This window comes from Zeus faber (genome assembly GCF_960531495.2).
Source record: "Zeus faber genome assembly, chromosome: 16".
In the NCBI taxonomy this organism is placed as follows: domain Eukaryota; kingdom Metazoa; phylum Chordata; class Actinopteri; order Zeiformes; family Zeidae; genus Zeus; species Zeus faber.
In genome coordinates, this window is record NC_137202.1 from 7,384,195 (window position 1) to 7,404,597 (window position 20,403).

Consider the following 20,403-nt stretch of genomic DNA (forward strand, 5'->3'; position numbering starts at 1 on the left):
CGGGTGATTTCCGGGAATGTGCGGGGAAAGCCTGTCGGACAAAAGGTGGAAAGGCCGTTGCAGCGCTCCACTCACCCTGTCCAGCGTGAAGAGGTTGAGCAGCTGGTCGGTTCCCATGCTCTGCAGGCTGGCGTTGTCCTGGCTGATGATGGTGTTGGCGATGCTCATCTTGAACTTCTGCAGCCCCATTATCTTCTCCTCCAGCGTGCCACGCGTGATCAGACGATACACGTTCACCACGCGTTTCTATGGAACGAGGCGCGGTTTTGAATAAAAGACACTGGGCAAACTGAACGATTGGCATGAATAGTGTAAACCAGATAATAGTAGCAAGCGGGTGTTAAGAAAACACACTTGTTCATAGAAATGACACTGGAGACCTTTTGTCATTCCAGAAAGCATTAACACTGCCCTGGGTGAAGCTGGCATATCCCAGTCATGTTTCTTTACAAATGTGATTAAAAGGGCGTTACAGATACCAGATACCAGTAGATGGATCAGCTGCCATCTACTGGTTTATGTCAGAGGATGCTGATGTAGATCAGTATATTTTAGTAGCTCTCTAAGTCACCAAATTTTTTATTTGATTTTTTTATTTTCTAATTTAAAAGAACGGTTGTCCAAGCGCCACCAAGCAACCTGCATTAACAGAGTGGGGGACTGTGAAACAACAAACGTTCTCAAATTTTTTGGAATCAAAACGTGGTAGTTTGATTGAGGGCGCACCTGTCCAATCCTGTGAGCGCGGTCCATGGCCTGCAGGTCCCTCATGGGGTTCCAGTCGTGCTCCACAAACACCACCGTGTCGGCGCCCGTCAGGTTGAGGCCCAGGCCGCCCACATGGGTAGTCAACAACAGCACGTCAATGGACGGGTCGTTGTTAAACCTAAAGGCACAGTAGCCAGAAAATGATAAATACGAGATTCTTACACGGTGTACAGGGTTCTGGCAAAAACAGGGTAAGATTCCGGCTGTGAAAAGAGGCCTCAAGAGAAACATTACGTCTGTCATGGGCCACAGTTTGGGAACCCCTGCTCTAGCACCCAATACCCCAAATTAACAATTATTTGACATAACCATTCTTCTTGTCTTCCTTATGGCTGAGCCTTTACAGATTTGATATTGGAAAAAGTTGCGTCAGTCAATCTCTAATTCCCAGTGAAAGACCCATTGATTTTCCACTCCGCCCCCCGGACCTGGAGACGATGGAGTGGCGTAGGCCGGCCTGCACGCTGCCGTCCAGCCTCAGGTACGTGACGCTGGGCATCTTGGGCTTGAGCAGGTCCTGCTCCACAATGTCCAGCATGCTCTTCAGCTGACAGAAGATCAGCACGCGATGCTGCGCCACCACCGCCTCGGTGCCGCCCTCCGACGCCCCACTGCTGCCCAGGCCGCAGTCCAACAGCAGCTGGAGGACAGAAACAAAAAAAAACAAACAAAAATGGTCAGGGGTAATGTAAAATGTGTGTGCCGACGAGTAAACAGGCTAAAACTCAATTTGACACTGGTATAGTTCTTTAAAGTCTAGGAGTGGAATAGGTGACTCAGTTCACATGCCAGTTGGCCGTTGGATGTTTGGGTTCTGGTGGAAATGGAGAAGGCTAAAGGCAAAGTGAATTTCTTCTCCCTTTGAGGACAGGGGGCTTTAAGTGCTTCCTGGTAACCGGAATACGTCCTGCCAGGTGCAACGCTGAACACACTGAATGTGATCAGACGTAACCATCTTGTATCAGATGAGGTGGACGGGGCTCAGGAAATGCGGCTTGGCGTGTGGTGACCTCACTGTAGGTCTGACTATCTGGACTCCCTGAAGCCCTTTCAAGGATGTTCAGGAGTTTATATTTGGGCAAGGCTGAGAACTTTGAGCAGAGGAGTAAAATACAGGTTCAGGAAGTAAAATTCCCCTCCAGGATTTTGAGTCAACCAAGTGGATTTGCTGATTAATCGAAAACGGATTGATTCAGCTGATTGGAACCAAAGTACCGTATTGACCCAGTATAATACAGGCGAGTAGTCGTCAACAAGCCATTTAAGGATAATCTGTGCAAGAGATAGAGTGGTTCCCGTCTGGTTAATCAACCAAAGCATCTTCAACAGAATCAAGAGATGCTACGTATCAAATGCCTTGGATGGCAGCAAGGATGAGGTTCTATGGGAGGAGCCGCCGGAACCAGAGCGGAGAGGGAGTGACGACCTGTGAGGAATAGTCTAATGTCCTGACACATCTGAGGAGCCAAGTTAAGCCAATTTGCACTTCGTTTCAAGACTTTCATTTTGAAGGTCATTGAAATTTTGATGCTTAAGGCCATCCATCTCACCGTGAAAAAAACAACCATGTAGCCTAATTGGTTATCAGAAATACCAATACACTACAGTTTGTTTATGGTATTTAAATACCATATGTCGTTCATTCACAAATCTGATAACATTTCATTTAAATGTGACAATTTCATCTAAAATATTTTGAAAACATGATTTTATTTGAAAGACGTTTAAAACAACAGCCAACCTTGTTTTATTCAGTGTGTTTGTATTATCATTATTTTCAAATAAAATTGTAGTTTTAAAAACAAGCTTTGGTCTTCAAAAAGTATTTTTACAAAAATGAGTCTCAATGTGGCAAAAAAAATAATAATAATAATAAACTGGCAAAACTGCTGGTCTAAAGAGTCACAATCCAAAAGCTGCTCATGGCTTGAAGCTGATTCTATCTGTCCAAGAATCTCTCCTCTGCTTGGTGGACTGTGGTGGATAGTAATTGAGCTTCTGATTGGCTGAGCGTGACATCACTCATTGCGAGATCAAAGTCACGTGGTCATAAAATGATCAGCGCATGTGATTTCACCAGGAAGTAAATGACACAGAAGCGACGCACATCATTGTCCACGGCGACACACTAGGTTTTTAAGACAGGCTAATTATTTGCCAAGTTCAATTCTTGAGGAGGCAGACCATTAAATTAGCAAAAATATATATATATTTTTTAAATAAATAAATTTGCCGATCACTTCTCCCATCTTGAATGAATTGATTTTGGTGGACTTGGTAGCTGCATACCTGCTTGAGTGCAGACAGCTTGGGTGCGTGCTGAATGTCACGCAGGCTGGTGTTTTGAGTCGCCAGCTGCTCTGTGATGCGTTTGTACTCGGGGTGCTGCGTGGTGAGGACCAGGCCTGGGTGGTTGCACAGCTTCCTGAGGTACTGCAGAGCCTGCCACAACAAAACCACAGTTATTTCTATCACCACAGCATTTTAGGAAAAAAAACAAACTAATAAAATAGGGATCATATCGGGAAAAAGTATTGAGGGCCATAGAAGTCAAGGTATCGGTGCGGATCTTAAACCCAACCCCAAAAGTGATAAATACTGCATTTGTAAGTGACTGTGTGTCTGTGATTGGAGTGTGAGAACTAAATATTCTTGTAAGAAAACAAACTAGGAAATATAATAGTGTCCTGTTATGGGTTGATCTGACTATTGGGAAAATTTGAATCTATGGAATTTGTTTGGACCTGGAAGACGTGGCCAGTCGCCTTCAGTTTGGGTTTCTCATCTTCCTGTCCAGAGGCCGTAGAGATGGTGTCCTCTACACTGACCTTGGCTCGAGACTTGGCAAAGTCCTCGTACAGCTGAACCTAGAGGTGGGAAGAGGACGGCGGGTCAGAGGGAGGAACTTCACCCCCCCACGCAGGGCTTTGCCGAGATCACTGCTCCAAGCTTTAGCAAGTATGACAAGGTGACAAAGAATCATTTACCCCCTTCTCTTCCCATATTTAATCCCACATAAACCGTGGAAAAAACATTTCTAGATTATTAAACTTAACCAAATTATTGCCTGAGTTGAATCTTGAAACCAGCGTTTTCCATTAAGTTTGGAACATACGTCAATTTGGATAAACTGTTAATTTGGGTCAACTGATGGAAACCCACCCAAGTTGCATTTTATTGTTGCGGCATTTTCAACACTGGTTCAAAAAAATTCCCATTAAATTTGGACGGAGACATAATTGCAGAATCGAACGATTGTGCAAAATGATCGTGATCAGCTCAAATAACTGCGATCAGTCAAATAAGTAATAATTGCGACTAATCCAATCCTGACGTAAAGTAGTAAGGACAGCAGTGTAGGGGCCGGTCGTACCTGCAGCGGACTGAGGTTGCAGTAATAGTCCTGGATGATTTTGGGAGGAAGGTCCTGCAGGACGTCCTCCTTCATTCTCCTCAGGAGGAAAGGCAGCACCTGTCTGTGCAGTGCCTCCATGGCAAGGACGCCTGGAGGAGGGACAGAGTTACTTGTAAATAAATTAAGGCAAAATAATTTGAAGAACATTTAATTCCACTACCGAACAAATTTAATTTGTTGGTCCAGTCAAAATATTTTGGGAGAGATCCGAGGCGGCCATCTCACCAGCTTCCTGCTCCCGTGACGAGCTCTTGGCGTCGCGGCTGGCCAGGATGGGCTTGCCGTAGCGGGCAGCGAACTGGCGCTCTGTGCCCAGAAAGCCTGGCATGAGGAAGTCAAACAGAGACCACAGCTCCAGGACGTTGTTCTATGACAGCAAAGAGGAAAAAACAAGATTCAAAATACAAAAATACCACAGATCAATATGTGGCAATGCCTGAACAGGGCTTCCCTGCCGGCCAAGCCGTCTTGGTAAACCTGGGCTGAGGACCCCCCAGTCAGTCAGCCGACCGCATGTCGTACCAGACAGTTTGACTAACTCACCTGGATCGGTGTCCCTGACAGGATGACTCTGAAGTTGGCTGCCAGCTGCTTGATGGCCTTGGAGAGTTTAGTCTTTCCATTTTTAATGACATGGCCCTCGTCGAGGATACAGTAATTGAATTTAATATTTCTAGGGAAATAGAGATCAAATAAATAAAATCCATATGCTCCCTTAAAACAGGAACGGCATCTCAGCCACAAAATGAGGAGATGTTTACGTGGCCACTTACCTAAAAAAGTCTATGTCATTCCGTACAACATCGTAAGAGGCGACTATAAGGTTGTGCTTTTTCACTTGGTGTTGCAACCTAGAAAAATAAAATGTGGGTTAGGGTTCCAGCTTTGCAGGTGTCCGATTTGATAGTCGGTAATGATAATAACACATTTGTGTGTGTATAGCCCCTTTTATATACACAACCATAACAATGAAAACTATATAAACTAATGTTCCACTCATTTGTGGTCTCCGCTGAAACAGCTAGATTTAATGTGTTTAGTAGTTTCATTTAAGAATATTGCTTAAAGTTGATCAGTAAAATCCATGACTTTTAGCAAAATATGATTGAGTTTGTTTAAAACTCAAAATTGTATAATGTCAGTAGGAATTATATTAATTTATGTCTGTACTTAAACATCTTTACGAGAGTTATTTATAGAACTTGCCATTTTAAATGTTTAGTTTTATTTCTCACTACTCTAAGGGATTTATCTAAATAATATGTAGTCCTTGACTACATATTTTACACAATCGTCTTTCATCTGCCTTTTAAAACGGTTTGAACGACCAGCAGGTTTTACACGTGTGAGGAGATTCCCAAACGAGTGTGGGGAAACGTGAGCGGGTTTTCCTGTACCTCACTCGCTCCAGCGGCGGCCCCGTGTAGTGCAGAGGGTTGAGGTACTCTCTGGGGCAGAACTTTCCCACCTCGTCCACCCAGTGGCCTGTGAGCGTGGGGGGGCACACCACCAGGGAGGGCATGGGGCTGCGGTCCACCGCCTTGGTCTTGGCATACTCCTGTGCCCTGAAAAAACACACACCAGCGTACAGAGTCAGTTCAGATTATGCCTAATGCACTTTTAGAAATGGTCATTTTGTTGCATCGTGCTTTGATTATAATATTTTACTCAAGAGATATGTGAACAGGAGGGACAGAGCTGGTTATGTTACAGCTGAAACTACAATTTTTCTACCTGAGGTAGTGGTCTCCAGCCAGGATGCAGATGGACTGCAGGGTCTTGCCCAGGCCCATGTCATCGCACAGGATCCCGTGCAACTTGTATTTGTTCAGGAAGGACAGCCAGTTCACTCCGTCCTGAAGAGACAAACAAAGCTCAAGTGAAGAAAAACCCTTTTTCTACCTTACTCATCACATCTGAATCATTATTTATCCCACATGATACAAGCACAAATTCCAACCTCATTGGTTCTTTCTATAGTCATTCACAGTTCGGGATGAGAATCGAGAACCGGTTCCAAATTGTCCGATCCATCAGAGTCGTACGCCTCAGAGGTGATCAATTCCATTTATCAATGCCGACGTGTTTTTTCGGAGCAGCGCGGTGCGACTTGCGCGTTGCATGAACTCATGCGCCGTGACGCAACTTCCACTTGCAACTATATTCATGACGCAATATGCGCTCATGTATATTGCGTCTGCCAGAAGGAGTCACGGCGGAGCGAAAGAAGCGTTTCAAAGTGTGGCTTCATGTCACAGAGAATTATTACAGTGCTACTTGTAATTTCTGTAAAATGACCATTAAGGGTGGAAAACCCAGCAATATGTTTGTTAGCAGGCATGCTTAGCAGATTTTTGACCAAAAGAAACTAATAAAAATAAAAAACCCTAAATGAAAGTGAATGCCGTACAAATATTCTGTCGCTACAGATAGCTCCAAGGCTAGAGCCAGCTGCTCGCCCATCAGCTCCCAGCCAGAAAAACCCTTTCACGCTTGCCTTACCATGTATAAGAATTTTTAATTTTATGTGCCAGTTTTAGAAGTTTATTTATATTCGGTTCAAGCTCATTCCCTTTTGAAAACAATTATAATTTATTCAAATGTTATTACTCGGCATGCATGTCTATTTTTTTTTTTTTTTTTTTTTTTTAAAAGAAGATTGTTGATTCATCAGTCAGTTTTAGATCTATTCTCCAAGTTTTATCCTTTTAAGAAAAGGAGCATTGTAATTTATGTTCAAACATGTTCAAATGTTATTAGGCAGACATTCTACACTGTTCAGATAATAACACAGCTGCGCCGTCGCTGAAAACCTGTGTATGGCCTACTTTTCTTTTTAGCCACACAGAAAATTGATCAGGAATCAGTAAGGGTAATCCATAACGGCATTGGTATCAATAAAATCGTATCAATTCCCATTCCTATTCACAGTTCAATTGTCTATAGTCGTGAACCTCTAAACCAAGGGACTCAATGACAGGATCTGGGAGGGGACATCCGGTCCCCAAGACAATTTAATAAAAACCTGCAACAACATGTTTAATATGTCGCTAAATCTGGCCTGCAAATTCATTATAAAATATATATATTTTTCCCCCTTGATGTTAAACCTAGTTCAAAGTGATTTCTTTGTAGTACCAAGCTTTATATCTGCTTTTACACCGTCCATCTATCCTGGCTACACGATCTGTTTCAGGGCAGAGAGGATGGGTGGGAGGGGACCAGAGGGCAGTGTCAGACGGCAGTAGCAGCTTTTCAACTGGGACTGCTGCAGAACTCCATTAGAGAGATGGATGCCCACTCAGCGCAGTTGCCTGCAGCCAATATTTTTCCACATAAGCAAACAGCGACCGCAGGGCCACACATCTATTCCCCTGCTTTGATGCGTTAAAACCCCATTTGTCGTCAGCGCCACAAATCTCTGAACTGCGCTTCCGATAGCATTTAGAGGGGTAAATAACATTTCTGGAGGTATTGGGGAAAATGACAGGGCTTAAGATGGCCTGAAGGAAGAGGCAAGGTTGGATAATGGAACCAGAGAGGTGTTTTCTCTACTGCAGGATGAACTCGTCGACCTACCTGCTGGTACTTCCTGAGCTCTGCCTTGATGGGAACTGGGATTTTATAATTCTCCAGCTTCCTGCTGTCCAGCAGCTGTTCCAGGAAATGTCGTTCTCGGGCTTTCTGGCGAATCAGGTCTGCCGACATAGCAGGGGGATCTGGTATCCCTGCCTGGGGTAGAGGAGTAAGCCACTCAAACTTTAGAATGATCATTTTAAATTGCAGCTTTGGACAAAATCCATTTTATTATGGTGTATTTAGAACACTGTTGTGATTTAAGGTACACACCATTTCAGCGCATATAATGATGATGTCCAGTAGTGGCTAGCAATACATTTTTCACTACATTTGTCCATCTAGATTGTGAAATGATAATTAGCTTTTTGGTCCACCGTACCCAGACTCTGATGTCATCTCAAAGCCTCATCCTTGTGTGTACAGAGATAGTAAAAGCAGACAAGCACTTTAGGTTGTCAGGTTTTGATTCTGGGTTTGCTGTGCGGCGCTACCTCAAGGGGCATCAGGCGGATGAGTGTAGCAAAGCACTGTGTGGCCATGAAGCGGATGCTGTCGTTGGGGTCACTCATACGGCCCAACACCGGTACCACCAGGAGCACAATGTACGGCACAATGTCCACGTCAAGCTGCTCCATAATGCCTGACAAGATGGTAGTTCAGGATAGTACCATACAGGAACCACGCTAATCAAACTGTGGAAAACAGTAGAAGCCCTTTGCTTTTGTACATGATATAAGCAGTCTTCCCCCAAAATCCAATTTAAAATAGTTTCTCTAACAAAACATGACTCCCACCCCCCACCACCACCACTGTGGACACACAGCATGTGTGAGGGATACAGGCCATGGCCTCGATGGAGCCCTCCTGCTTGGTGCAGTCGTCGATGGCCGCCAACCAGGGGAGCACACGCACCAGGAACTGTTTCATGGTCTCCAGCGTGGCGATCTTACCAAGCACGCCCACGCAGCGTGCCGCCATGTGGCGCACCGCCGTGTACGGGTGCTGTAGGCAGGTGAACAGGTGGGGCAAGTGCTCCAGGAGCTGGTATAGAGAGAAGGACACGTTGCATAAGAACAACAAGGGAAAACAATCTAGACCTAGAAACAAACTATTTTAGCAGGCCCGGCCCTCAGGAACACCAGTGTGTGCTCCAGTAGTCAGTCTTACCAAAGGTTTGAGCTCTGCAGCCATGGCCCCGGCTGTGACTTCCAGTATTTGGAGGGAGTTTATGAGCTCTTGGGCGGCTGCGTCTCCCCTCGCCAGCTGGCACTGTACGTCTAGAATTAACAGGGGAGAGGTACAGTTTCTATGGAAATAATGAGTATAGATTATAATTGAAACAAGCCTTCAACAGGAAAAGGACTAGACAACAACGGCTGCCCCCAGCAACAAGATATGGGCCATTATCAACCATCTGGTGGGGTCTGATTACTTTGTTGTCAGCCTGCTGGGACACCATGGAAGCTCGTCAAGGACCCCTGGGGTCCCTGGGCCCCAAGGTGAGAAAACCAGCTTTAGACTATATGTTTTCGGAACGAGGCGCAAAAAACAAAACTGAATACCGATGACTTGCTCATCTTCCACTGCCGTCCTGAGCGGCCCCATCATGTTCTCCCACAGGTAGGGCAGAGACTTTGTGAGCTCTGGACCAAAGTGTCGGGCGATGGTTGTAAGGGAGAACTCTGCGCCCCGTCGCTGAACAAGACATGGCTTTTTATTCTGAAAGAAATTAACATAATACAATAAATGCTTTTTTTCCTGTCAAATAAGACATTTCTTAAAAATACGTGTACCCCGCCAAGTCTTCAAACCTCATCGTTGTCCGCATTGGTGCTTCCCGGTGGAAGGTCTTGGCTAGAGGTCTTGGAAGCTTTGGGTGCAGGGCCTCGCTTGCTGGTGATGGCGAACGCTGCCCTCTGGTGACGGTACAAGGTGATGATGCCTCTGGTTTTGTTGACATTGTGCTGCATGCAGTCCTTCTCTGAGCCGGTGGCTGGTATTGGTTGCATCAGCATGACAGAATATGGAATCTTTGTTACAAGCAGGTTCCAAGGCAAATTAAATGCACAAACATAATACATCCACTCTCAAAGTGAACCGCGATATAAACGTCATCAATCTTCACCTTTACCAATTTCCTGAGTGGGGGGCACGGGGCAGGAAGAGGATGGGGTGACGGCGGGGTCCACGCACACAGAGGCGCAGAGGTTTTTGATGATCTTGGGGTTGGGACACGGTGAGCGGCCAGCGCACTGCTGAAGCAGCTTCGCCAGGAAGGAGGCGGCGTAGCCCTGCACCAACGTGTTCTCCTCCCGCCTCACGGCCTCCATCAGCGGTCTCACTAGCGGGTTCAGCTTGTCGGGCAGTGCCCGGAGGTTGACGACGGCACAGGCAGCGAACATGTGTACGCGCAGGTGGAGCTGCTGCCACTCGGCGGCAGTCTCCGTCACCGTGGACCGGGCCTGCTGCCGCTTGCCGTCCAGTGCCTGCCACTGCTTGGACTGGACTCCCAGACCAGCCGTGGACTCCATGAAGATGGTGGTTACCTAGGGAATGATACATTTGTTAAAATTGAAGCAACCAAAAGCTGATGCAAACACCAAACACTGCCACTAGATGGCCGACAACTGCCCAAATCTTGTGCACAGGCTACCGGCATCTTCAGGCCCTGGAGTGTTGAGTCATCCAAGCAATTTGAGCTGGCGCAGTCTAATCATAATTGTTGTCTAGTTGCAGTCTAATCGCAATGGATTTGTTAATGTTCAAAGACGTGGTAAAGCAAATAAGCCGCAATCGAGTCAGGAATTGGAAAGAAACGTGAGGTAAAGGTTTAAAAGTAAAGAAGATTCACCTGAATGACTATATTGGTCAAATATTAACCAGACAGACCATTTTATCTGAGGATAAAACTTCCAGATGTTGAAAGGTGTACTGGGGTTGAGAGTTCACTATTAGCATAGTGCATCATTATAGTTCATCATGACACCAGGGAACAAAGTTGACAACTCCATAGAAACGCCGGCTTACAGTGGCTACAGGGAGCCCAAATGTGTGTGTGTGTGTGTGTGTGTGCGTGCGTGCGTGCCCAGGACTCACAAGCTCGTTCGCCTGGTCGATGGTGAAAACACTGCAGCTGAGACGCTCTTGCACGTCGATGTGAGCGTCGGCCATCATGGTGATGAGCTGCTTGCACTCGTTCTGCATGCGCGTGAAGGGGATGGCGATCTCATCGTAGTACAACTGCTCTGACAGGACGGCCAACAGGCGAGGCTGCACCAAGGTTGAGACCATATGACACTCCTGAAAAAGGAAAGATCATAAACATTCTCGTTATTCTAAAAATTCTATATTTACCTTTAGGTCACACACCAAGGTAAATGTCTGTTCAAATTGAGACCTCATAAATTCAAATTTAATATTATTTAAGGACTTTTAAGTCCCAGTATTTGTAAAACTGAATTTTACCCTTTTCAAAAAGGACATGCAGACACCCTGTCACAAAACACGCTAGGGGGAGTCGTACCTTCTGCAGCGTGGCCCACTCGCAGAGCACTAGGGCCACAGCGATGCGCTGCAGGGCCGACTTGGAGTCGAGGTGGAAGAGCAGCAGCTGGCCAAGAGACTCCGCTGGTCGGATCTCCTGGGAGGCGGCGTTAAGCTGAGGGTCGCAGATACACTGGCACAGAGCTCCCAGCAGCCTGCAGAGAACAGACTAATTTACTATAATGGCTCAATGTTTCCTATCTCAAGGGACCTCCTGGTTTTGGCTGTCAAAAGTGACAAATTGATTGCAAAAATTCAATTCAATTGAGTGATTAAGAATCAATATAAATATAACCCAATTTCAAAAAAAGTGATAAAGGGAAAATATTGTCATATTATATCCCAATATAGCTGTGGCTTAACACCCTCTGTAAACAAATCTCCCTTGTTTCAACATTTACAGTTTATAAACAACTGAGACCACCAGACTTCAAAACATTGTTGATAATGGCCCAAATCTGGTTAACCAGGGGGAACAGTTACTGAAAAGCCCTGAAAATACATTTAAAAGGAGCCTTACTTTGCTGCCATGAGGCGAGCGCGAACCACCACATAATCCCGAGTCATGTGGTCATCATTCACAGTCTCCGCACCCGCGATGTACTCCTGCACCGTCTCCTTCACCTGAATCACCCCTTGACGAGCCTTCGCACCGGTCTTGTCCTGTGCCAGTTGATGACATTTACAAACCAGAAAGTAGGAACACTTACCGACCAAGAAGAAAAGACTCTTCAACTGGTTACTCTCTGGCCGAATGTGGCTTTCGTATAAATCTAGACACATGTGTAGCTTACCAATGAACTCTAAAAATTAATGTGAGAAATGCACAATTCTACAGAAACCTTATTACCATGCTGAAGGAGTATGTACAGTATACAAGCATATAAAAGTTGAGAGAATAACATGAAAATATTGCTTGTTTAAATTTTATTTTAAGCTTTAAGATTTCTGCAAACTGATTAAGATATTTTGAAGAATTGGGATTGCATTTTCTTTTTTTATTTTATAAAGCAGTTCCAACACAATTGTCTGCTTAATCTGTCAGGCCCCTTATCTGGCATCTGAAAATCTTGCCCCCAACAGAATATCTTTGCGAGGCCCGCTTTAATACATAAATATAACTACCGAACCTTTAACAAAGACACATTCAGAAGTACCTTGGAGCGGGCCTTGACCTCCAGCAGCATGTTGAGGTCGATGGGAATGTGGGAGGCCTGCATCATCAGACAGAGCCAGGCCCCCATCCAGGGGCAGCTGGCTGCCACCACATACTGCTGAGGCGCCTGCCGCAGCAGCTCCGTCCACACCTACAGCCCAGAAAACAGCCATCAACAACGATACAAAACATAAAAAACCAACCAACCACATGTAGACAAATTAAAAAAAAAAAAAAAAGGCCCCACAGAATTACAAGTACACAGAGGCGGTAGAGCGGAACAGTAATCCCTGTGTTTAGCATTATTTTAAATAATGAAGTTCCTGAACTCGGCTTGTGACAACTCATAAGGGTCCCATTCTGAGAACAAGACTAGGTGTCGTCAATTTACATAACAAGCTGCTGCGGGGAAGAACGAGTTTTATGCAAAGGAAGACATTTTCCTGGGTGGAAGGGTGTGTATGTGAGCTCTACCAAACCTTTTGGATGAGGTCCAGGATTTCCTGGTTGCTCTCAAGGATGCAGGACTGGAAGATGTGTCGAAGCATATCTTGGAGGATGGGATTCAACCACAGTGCACAGTCCTGCGGGAAAATAATAACAATTTACTAACTTGTACTCTATATTTACAAAATGATATGAACAAAACCACAGTTTGTTTAAAATACACCAATAAGCCACACCATTGAACATCACACTGCCTCCGCCGGCTTGCCTTCTCTCCATAGTGCATCCTGGTGCCATTTCTTCCCCAGCTAAACGACGCAAACCCACCCGGCAATCCACATGATGTAGAAGAAAATGTGATTCATCAGACCAGGCCACCTTTTTACATTGCTCCATGGCGCTTTTGGTAGTGGACAGGGGTCAGCATGGGCACTCCATGACCGGTCTGCGGCTACGCAGCCCAATACACAGCAAGCTGTGATGCACTGTCTGTTCTGACACCTTTCTATCATAGCAGCATTTACTTTTTCAGAAATTTGTGCTACAGTAGCTCTTCTGTGGGATCGGACCAGACAGCTAGACTTTGTTCCCCACGTGCATCAATGAGGCTTGGGCGCCCATGACCCTGTTACCGGTTCACCGTTGTCCTTCCTTGGACCACTTTTGGTAGGTACTAACCACTGCATACCCAGAACACCGCACAAAGCGAGTAGCTGGTTAATTAAACAGGAAAAAATTGCGCATCAAAAGCTGTAATGATGCTGAATGTGTCAGAACCAGTAAGGGGACTGAACATTGTGTTCATTGCTCAGTAACACCAACACAATAACTTATAACCAACATTAAAAATATAAACTTAATTTACAAGCATTGAGCAGCATGAAGCAAATCCGCCTCTTAATTACCAGCAAACACTGCTCAAAAGCTGTTATTTTTCCTGAATGTGACCAAACGACCAGCAAGGAAACTGAACATTTATTTTTGTTCAAATGTATTTCCAAGTTTCCATCTAATTATTAATAACCACAGCTGTGTAAACGTGTGTAAATATCTGTCCCTGACTGATTCTGTGTCCGTTGTTTCAAACTTAAAGCCATCTAACGTTTCATACAAGGGTGCAGACATTTTGGAGGAGCAGTGTGTAAGATTTAGTGGCTTCTAGCAGTGAGGTTGCAGATTGCAACCAACTGAATACCCCTCCCCTCACCCTCCACTTCCAAGCGCGTAGGAGGACCTAAGGTGGACGCAAAAACTTGCGAAAAGGCCCTCTCTAGTGCCAGTGTCTAGTTAGTCCGTTCTGGGCTACCGTCAAAACATGGCAGTGCAACATGCCGGGCTCTGTGGAAGAGGACCCGCTCCCTATGTAGATATGAACTCCTCATTCTAAGGTAACGAAAACAAGATTCTTATTTTCATGGGATTTTACACTATTAAAACATACTTATGAATATTATATTCCATTTCTGCCAAGTCTGTTCCGCTAGATTAGAGCTTGGCATCTTACGGCCCGTGGGCCAAATCCGGCCCTTTGGGCATCCCTGTCCGGCCCGCGTGAGGTCAATCATAAATTACAACATAAATGAAAAAGTATTTATGCTGTGCACGCGTGTGCCGCTTCCCCCCCACCCCCCCACCCACGCGCATGCGTGGGTGAACAGCTACAAGTGATGCTGGCCAGCCAGCCTTAAAAATGTCAGCTCACGCCAAAAAAAGAAAAGTTGATACCGAATGTCGCGTTTTCAACAAGACATGGACTGCTAAATATTTATTTACAGAAGTCAAAGGTAAAGCCATGTGCTTAGTTTGTGGTACACAGGTCGCTGTGTCCGAGGATTATATTTTGAATCGCCACTACGTGAACAAACACGAGGAGAAATACAAGAACTTGTCTGATCAAGAGCGCGCAAGGGAGTCGGATGCTTTGCTGGCTAAGCTGCAAAACTCGTTTTTACTAAACTTTGCACATCCAGAGATGCAGCTGTCAAGACAAGTTTTGTCATATCCCACAAAATCGCTAGAAAAGGTACGTTTTCTGACAGAGTTTATTAAGGAGTGTTTGTTGGACTCTGCAGCACTAATATGCCGGCGAAAAAGGGAGCGTTTGAGAACATGCCCCTGACGCACTGTCACGAGGAGGGTTGAGGACATCGCAGGAAACCCCGGTGCTTCAGCTGAAGAACAGAGCGGTCAACTTGTCTATTTTTCCCTGGCTTTGGATGAGAGCTGCGATGTACATGACACTGCCCAGCTACTCATCTTCTTACCTGGGATAACTACAGTCTTTAAAATCACGGAGGAGCTGGCAGCCATGCAGTCAATGAAAGGGACAACAACTGGGAGCGATTTGTTCACGGAGGTAAATGCACGTTTGTACAAGTCGGGACTGAAATAGGGCAAGCTGGCAGGTGTGACAACGGATGGTTGTTCAAATCTGACAGGGAAAAATGTTGGACTTTTGAAGAGGATGCAGAATAAAGTGACAGAAATTAACCCTGAGCAGATATTGACATTTTTGCATTGTATTATACATCAAGAAGTGTTGTGTAAGTCAGTGTCAAAAATGAACCATGCTGTTGATGTTGTAACTAAAATTGTTAACTTCATCAGGGCAAGAGCATGGAATCACAGAATCACGCACTTTTGGAGGAAAATAAGACTGGACATGGTGACATAAGCTACCACACAGCTGTCAGGTGGCTCAGCCTGGGCAAAGTGCTGAAAAGTGTCTGGGACCTGAGAGAAGAGATTCACGAGTTCTGTGTAAAGAAAGGAAATGCCATCCCACAGCTTTCAGCTTTTTAGCTGAATGAACTAAATGTCAAACTTCAATGCAAGGGCCTTTTTGTGCATGAAGTGTACAGTGAAGGCTTTCATGAGAAAGTTGCAGCTTCTCTCAAGCCAAATGGAGGACAACATTCTCACCCACTTGCCAACACTGAAGGAAGCCACACCATCAGCTGATCACCTCCACAGGTACTCATTTTTCACTAGGCGCAGCTCCCAAATGGAGTTTTGTTTTTTTCCCGACCAGCCCACCAATGAAAAACTTGGTTGACTAAGACCCTTCTTGTTGACTAACATTCGGTCGACTATTTGGGGGCAGCCCTAGTGACAATCGTGACACTTAAGTTTGCCATTAATTGTCCCACAAATAATTGAGATTAATGATTTGTCTTTTGTTAATTTTATGCAACAATCATAGAAGGCTGTAAAATTAAGCTATAACATGCCTATAATAGTAATAATAGAAATCCATCTCATTAATAGCCATTTATTGGCATTGAACATAAATTTGAAAATACATTGAAAATACACAACATAAAGATTCCCTCAAATGCACCAAATTCACATTTTTGCTCAAATACCTGGTCGGTTTTGGAGAGCAGGGTGAAAAGAGTTTCTAACGCCGCCCGCCTGACTGACGATATGGTGTGTCTCAGAAAGGGCCAAACCCGAGGGACGAGGACCGTTAGCGATTGCTGTATGCTACGAGAAAAAGAAAACGTTACGTCAGATCACAGCAGGAAAAAAAATAAAAATAAAAAATTGCGAACAACGTACAAAACAGATCATGCATATGTGAATAGGGAAATCAAGTCTAACAATTGAAGGTTTTGTATTTTGCCTCCCGAAACTGACCTGGACTGTCGAACCTGGGGGTAGGTGAGCAGTGAAGACAGGAGGGTCATGATGCTGTTGGTGGAGGCAGTGAGGTCATCCAAATCCAGGAGAGAGTCCCACAGCGTGTTCACGATGAAGGGAACCTGAAATGCGTGCATCCATAAGATTGTCTGTGTTTATAGATTACATTACAAGTACCAGAATTCTATTCCAGTCGGGATTTGCCAACAATCTTACAGATCACCACTGTACAAAAGTTTAAAAAATAAATAAAAAAATAAAAACATGCATTGCTGACCTCATTGGGTAGAAGCTGCACCAAGCCCTCCACCACAGGAATGAGGGCGGCGGCTGCCACTGCCCTGACGTCATCGTCTAGGTCCTGCAGGCCTTCTGTGATAGTGGAGAGCACCCGAGGGAGCAGAGCAGAGATCAGGTCCTGGGACAGAAAGGAGAAACTTAATGACATGCTCTAGGAACCCAACACCCGTCCTTCAGGGAGGGAGGAGTTTAGTGTCATTGGCGGCGTGGTTTCATAATCAGTAACCGATTGATCAAAATCGATTTACTGATTTACAAATGTAAGAAATATTTAATTAATTCAAGGTTCAGAAGACATGGAATTGAATCACTTTCACCAGAAAGTGGCAATTATGCAAATTTGACCAATCTCTGCAACATTTTTGAGAGCTTGCAATTTTGAGTCCCAACGGTCTTTCAACTCTTGGGCAACACTGAATACACGTGTTCAAAGGTGGTACCTGTCTGACAGCCAGGGCGTATTTGATCCCCAGTAGGCCTCCGTGACGGACCTCCCACTGGTCCTCAGTCAGCAGCTTCAGCAAGATCTCCACCGTCATGGAAACTCCACTTTCAGTCATGTGGCGAAGGGCCACCCCCAGCGTCTGGGCACAAGTCTCCCTCACAGGGGCCACCACCTGTGGTAGCCGGAGATGTCAATAAGGAGAGATAAATACATTCTACAGTTTACTTCTCAGAGATAGATATATGTATATTTAGAAAATAAAAAGCTATCCAACTCAGCAGTCAAACCGATTATACATCAATTCAACATAGTCAAAGCTCACAAAGATCACAGCTTTTATTTTATTCCGGCAGATATGTTCATGCCATGCCATAATGGATGACTTGCGGTCTAAGTGCGGTTGACCCTGTTCTGAAACTTACGCATCAGGGGAGAGAGGGGGGAGAGGCTCTCCCCCTCTCCGCTCAAATCTGTTGAGTAACCACTGGTGATCGGGTCTCACTTCCCCTCTACAGTCCCATACAGAGACTTTGAAGGGTAGGTGGGCTTAAAAAAAAAAAAAAAAAAAAAAAAAAAAAGGCACATGGACCCCCAGTTACAGTTCTAGGACATTTTGCTGCTCTGGGCAAATGGAGCAGCACAGTGGAGCTGTGCGCCAAGGTTCGAGGTTCATAAGGAGTTCCTTTAATGAGTAAATCTTGCCCAGACAATCCACTACCTCAATGCCAATTAAAAAAAAAAAAAAAGGCACCTGATAAAAAGGACATATGGGGCAGGTCAAAACCGTGCGTAATGGGGACACTTTCTCCCCAATCACCCCCTCTCCGCGTGTAATGCCCAGAAAAGAATAAAGAGTCTATGGGTCGTTCCTCCGTGCACAGCAACCAGGACGCACAGGGAGCCGTGTTTTGGTCGATTCACACATAAAAATATATTTATGATTCCCGTAGATTAAAAGCTGTCAAGTGGATTCAGGTTTCTGACTCGATTGACTTGATTCAACTCGTTGACTTTCAGGGAGCAGCCCGAGTGTTTAGCTTTTATTTGGAGGAATGGTGACGGGGCACAGAGGAATGGGGCACGCATAGTGATGGTTATCGTTATGTTTTTTTAATGGAATTACTACTCTTACTGATAATTCTTATTGATCCGATATTTTAACAGTAGTCTTATCGGTTCATCTTTTAAGAGAAAAACGAAACAAATTAAGAGCATAATTAAGACCGCTTTATTTTTTTGCATCACTCATGGAGAGGGGCCGATCGGGCTGCAATCTGCGCCCTTGTCTCCTCCTGCGTGTGTGAGAGGTAGCTGGCCCCACCCCCGTAGCACAAATCTCCGGTGATGAGTGGGAGAGAGGAGAGATGTCTCTTCTGAAAATAGCGAAAATGCTTCATAGACGATATCTTAATCTTACTGCAAGTTACAAACTGGTTGTATAGCCAGTTGTATAGAACGCAAATTTCCTTAATTTCTCCAATACCGTTTACAGTGCCGGTAATCGTACCAGTCGGAGCTTATCGATACTATGGTCTTTAATAACTTATTCCCAGGGCCCGCTAAATACCAGGTCAGTCAGTACCTAACCCGTGCCCCATTCCTCCATGCCCGCCCCAGCCACCGAATAGTCACATTGAACAGCCGAATCAGATTAGACTGACAAAATAGACTGGTATAGCCCTACTTGCCTGTATCGGCCACCGAGGCACATTCAGACCCACCTCATCAGACACAAAGTCTCCAAAGCGATCCAGGGCGAAGACACACAGCAATCTGATGACCAGGTCCTCCAGCCACTCCTGGTGCTGCCGCAACATCTGGCCACAGTCAGGTGGGTCAGTTGATTAATCTCTTTAAGATTTGGACAATGATTTTTTTTTTTTCCCCTTTTTTTAATTAATTAATGATGGAACCTGTTCTGCGGTGCTTCCCACCAGCTTCCCTCCTCCAGCGCCATGTGACTTGAGTATTTCTCTAAGTCCAGTGCCCGCACCGTGACGAACCTGTGAACAAGCGGAAACTGTAATCTGGGCACGGAGGGAAGTGTGACCTCCATCCACACTAGAAGATATGATCCAGACATTTACAGATTTCGCTGTGAATTAGGGGTGGGGAATAAATCTATTATATCAATCTATGCTTTGGAGGTGTTGAAATTTAAGTGGCAATCCATAAATTTGCCTGTGTTGGGTTGATTACATTACAAGTCTCAGAATTCCATTCTAAACTGATGATAGATAGAAGATATATGTGTAACTGCATGTTACTATACAGTTTAATATAATAAGATTGAATTCTTCAACATAATCTGTATAGTACACCAAGTTAAGTGACCGATAACGCTTTGTCCTTTACCTCCCAGGACGGGTTGAAGAGGTCGTTGCAGAGCTCCTCACAGAAGCTCTCCAGAGGCCACTCATGTGTCTGGAGACAAAACAGAGACGGCAGACGTTGCAAAGTTTTCTCCCTTATAAGATGCCGCCATACAAGCACCAACGTTACATGTCCTCTGGCTAGATTTACTGTTATTACTCAAAAAAAGGTCGCAATAAGAAGTTTGATGAAGTCCAAAAAAATTAATTACCTCCTCAAGAAGACCAGAGTTATCTGGAACGTTATCGATTAAGACTTTTGAGTCTGTTGCTGGCTGGTCAATAACAACATTGGTAGTTTTTCTTCGTTTTTCCTCAGGTTCACCCTCAAAGCTGTCGTTACTGGAGGGGGGGGGGGGTAATATTGTCAGTCACTTTCCATTTTTTGTACCAAAAGATGTTTGAGAGAGAACTTGACATACCTTTTCTCATTGGGATCCATGTCTCTGGACCGTTGCTTTGCCACTAGTTTTGCTATACGTTTAGCCTTATTCCTTTGACGATTGCTCATGCCTGGCCGGAATTCTGAGTCTATCAACTCCGCTGCCTGCATGGGCTGAAATCAAAAGAGCAGATTTAATATATGACTCAACAGGTACAATTTGAGCGTGGCAATAAAACAAAATTACACTTGCCGCCTGCTTTAGTTAGAGTCTCGCACACAAACATAAGGAGGCTGGAGGCCTGTTACGTATTGGGGTAGAGGAGTTTCCAACATTTGAACACCACTGAAGAG

The 20,403-nt window shown here is 44.9% G+C and overlaps 1 protein-coding gene across 1 annotated transcript in view; it reads right to left on the minus strand.

Annotated features, from left to right (window-relative positions):
- btaf1 (BTAF1 RNA polymerase II, B-TFIID transcription factor-associated) overlaps positions 1-20,403 on the minus strand; it is a 32,934-nt gene that overhangs the window by 1,165 nt on the left and 11,366 nt on the right. Inside the window, exons 6-37 of the mRNA XM_080016080.1 lie at positions 20,090-20,223; positions 19,880-20,009; positions 19,651-19,719; positions 19,209-19,298; positions 19,017-19,112; positions 17,291-17,467; positions 16,828-16,968; positions 16,548-16,672; positions 16,274-16,394; positions 12,941-13,045; positions 12,463-12,612; positions 11,826-11,968; positions 11,286-11,460; positions 10,859-11,062; positions 9,888-10,308; positions 9,574-9,755; positions 9,325-9,481; positions 8,930-9,039; positions 8,602-8,803; positions 8,254-8,402; positions 7,763-7,915; positions 5,918-6,039; positions 5,581-5,748; positions 4,957-5,034; positions 4,727-4,856; positions 4,409-4,550; positions 4,142-4,272; positions 3,513-3,635; positions 3,058-3,210; positions 1,197-1,408; positions 727-886; positions 76-246 (exon numbers count right to left, since the gene is read on the minus strand). Of these exons, the coding sequence (XP_079872206.1) occupies positions 76-246; positions 727-886; positions 1,197-1,408; positions 3,058-3,210; positions 3,513-3,635; positions 4,142-4,272; positions 4,409-4,550; positions 4,727-4,856; positions 4,957-5,034; positions 5,581-5,748; positions 5,918-6,039; positions 7,763-7,915; positions 8,254-8,402; positions 8,602-8,803; positions 8,930-9,039; positions 9,325-9,481; positions 9,574-9,755; positions 9,888-10,308; positions 10,859-11,062; positions 11,286-11,460; positions 11,826-11,968; positions 12,463-12,612; positions 12,941-13,045; positions 16,274-16,394; positions 16,548-16,672; positions 16,828-16,968; positions 17,291-17,467; positions 19,017-19,112; positions 19,209-19,298; positions 19,651-19,719; positions 19,880-20,009; positions 20,090-20,223 (4,824 nt within the window). The remainder of the gene's footprint in view (positions 1-75; positions 247-726; positions 887-1,196; positions 1,409-3,057; positions 3,211-3,512; positions 3,636-4,141; positions 4,273-4,408; positions 4,551-4,726; positions 4,857-4,956; positions 5,035-5,580; positions 5,749-5,917; positions 6,040-7,762; positions 7,916-8,253; positions 8,403-8,601; positions 8,804-8,929; positions 9,040-9,324; positions 9,482-9,573; positions 9,756-9,887; positions 10,309-10,858; positions 11,063-11,285; positions 11,461-11,825; positions 11,969-12,462; positions 12,613-12,940; positions 13,046-16,273; positions 16,395-16,547; positions 16,673-16,827; positions 16,969-17,290; positions 17,468-19,016; positions 19,113-19,208; positions 19,299-19,650; positions 19,720-19,879; positions 20,010-20,089; positions 20,224-20,403) is intronic.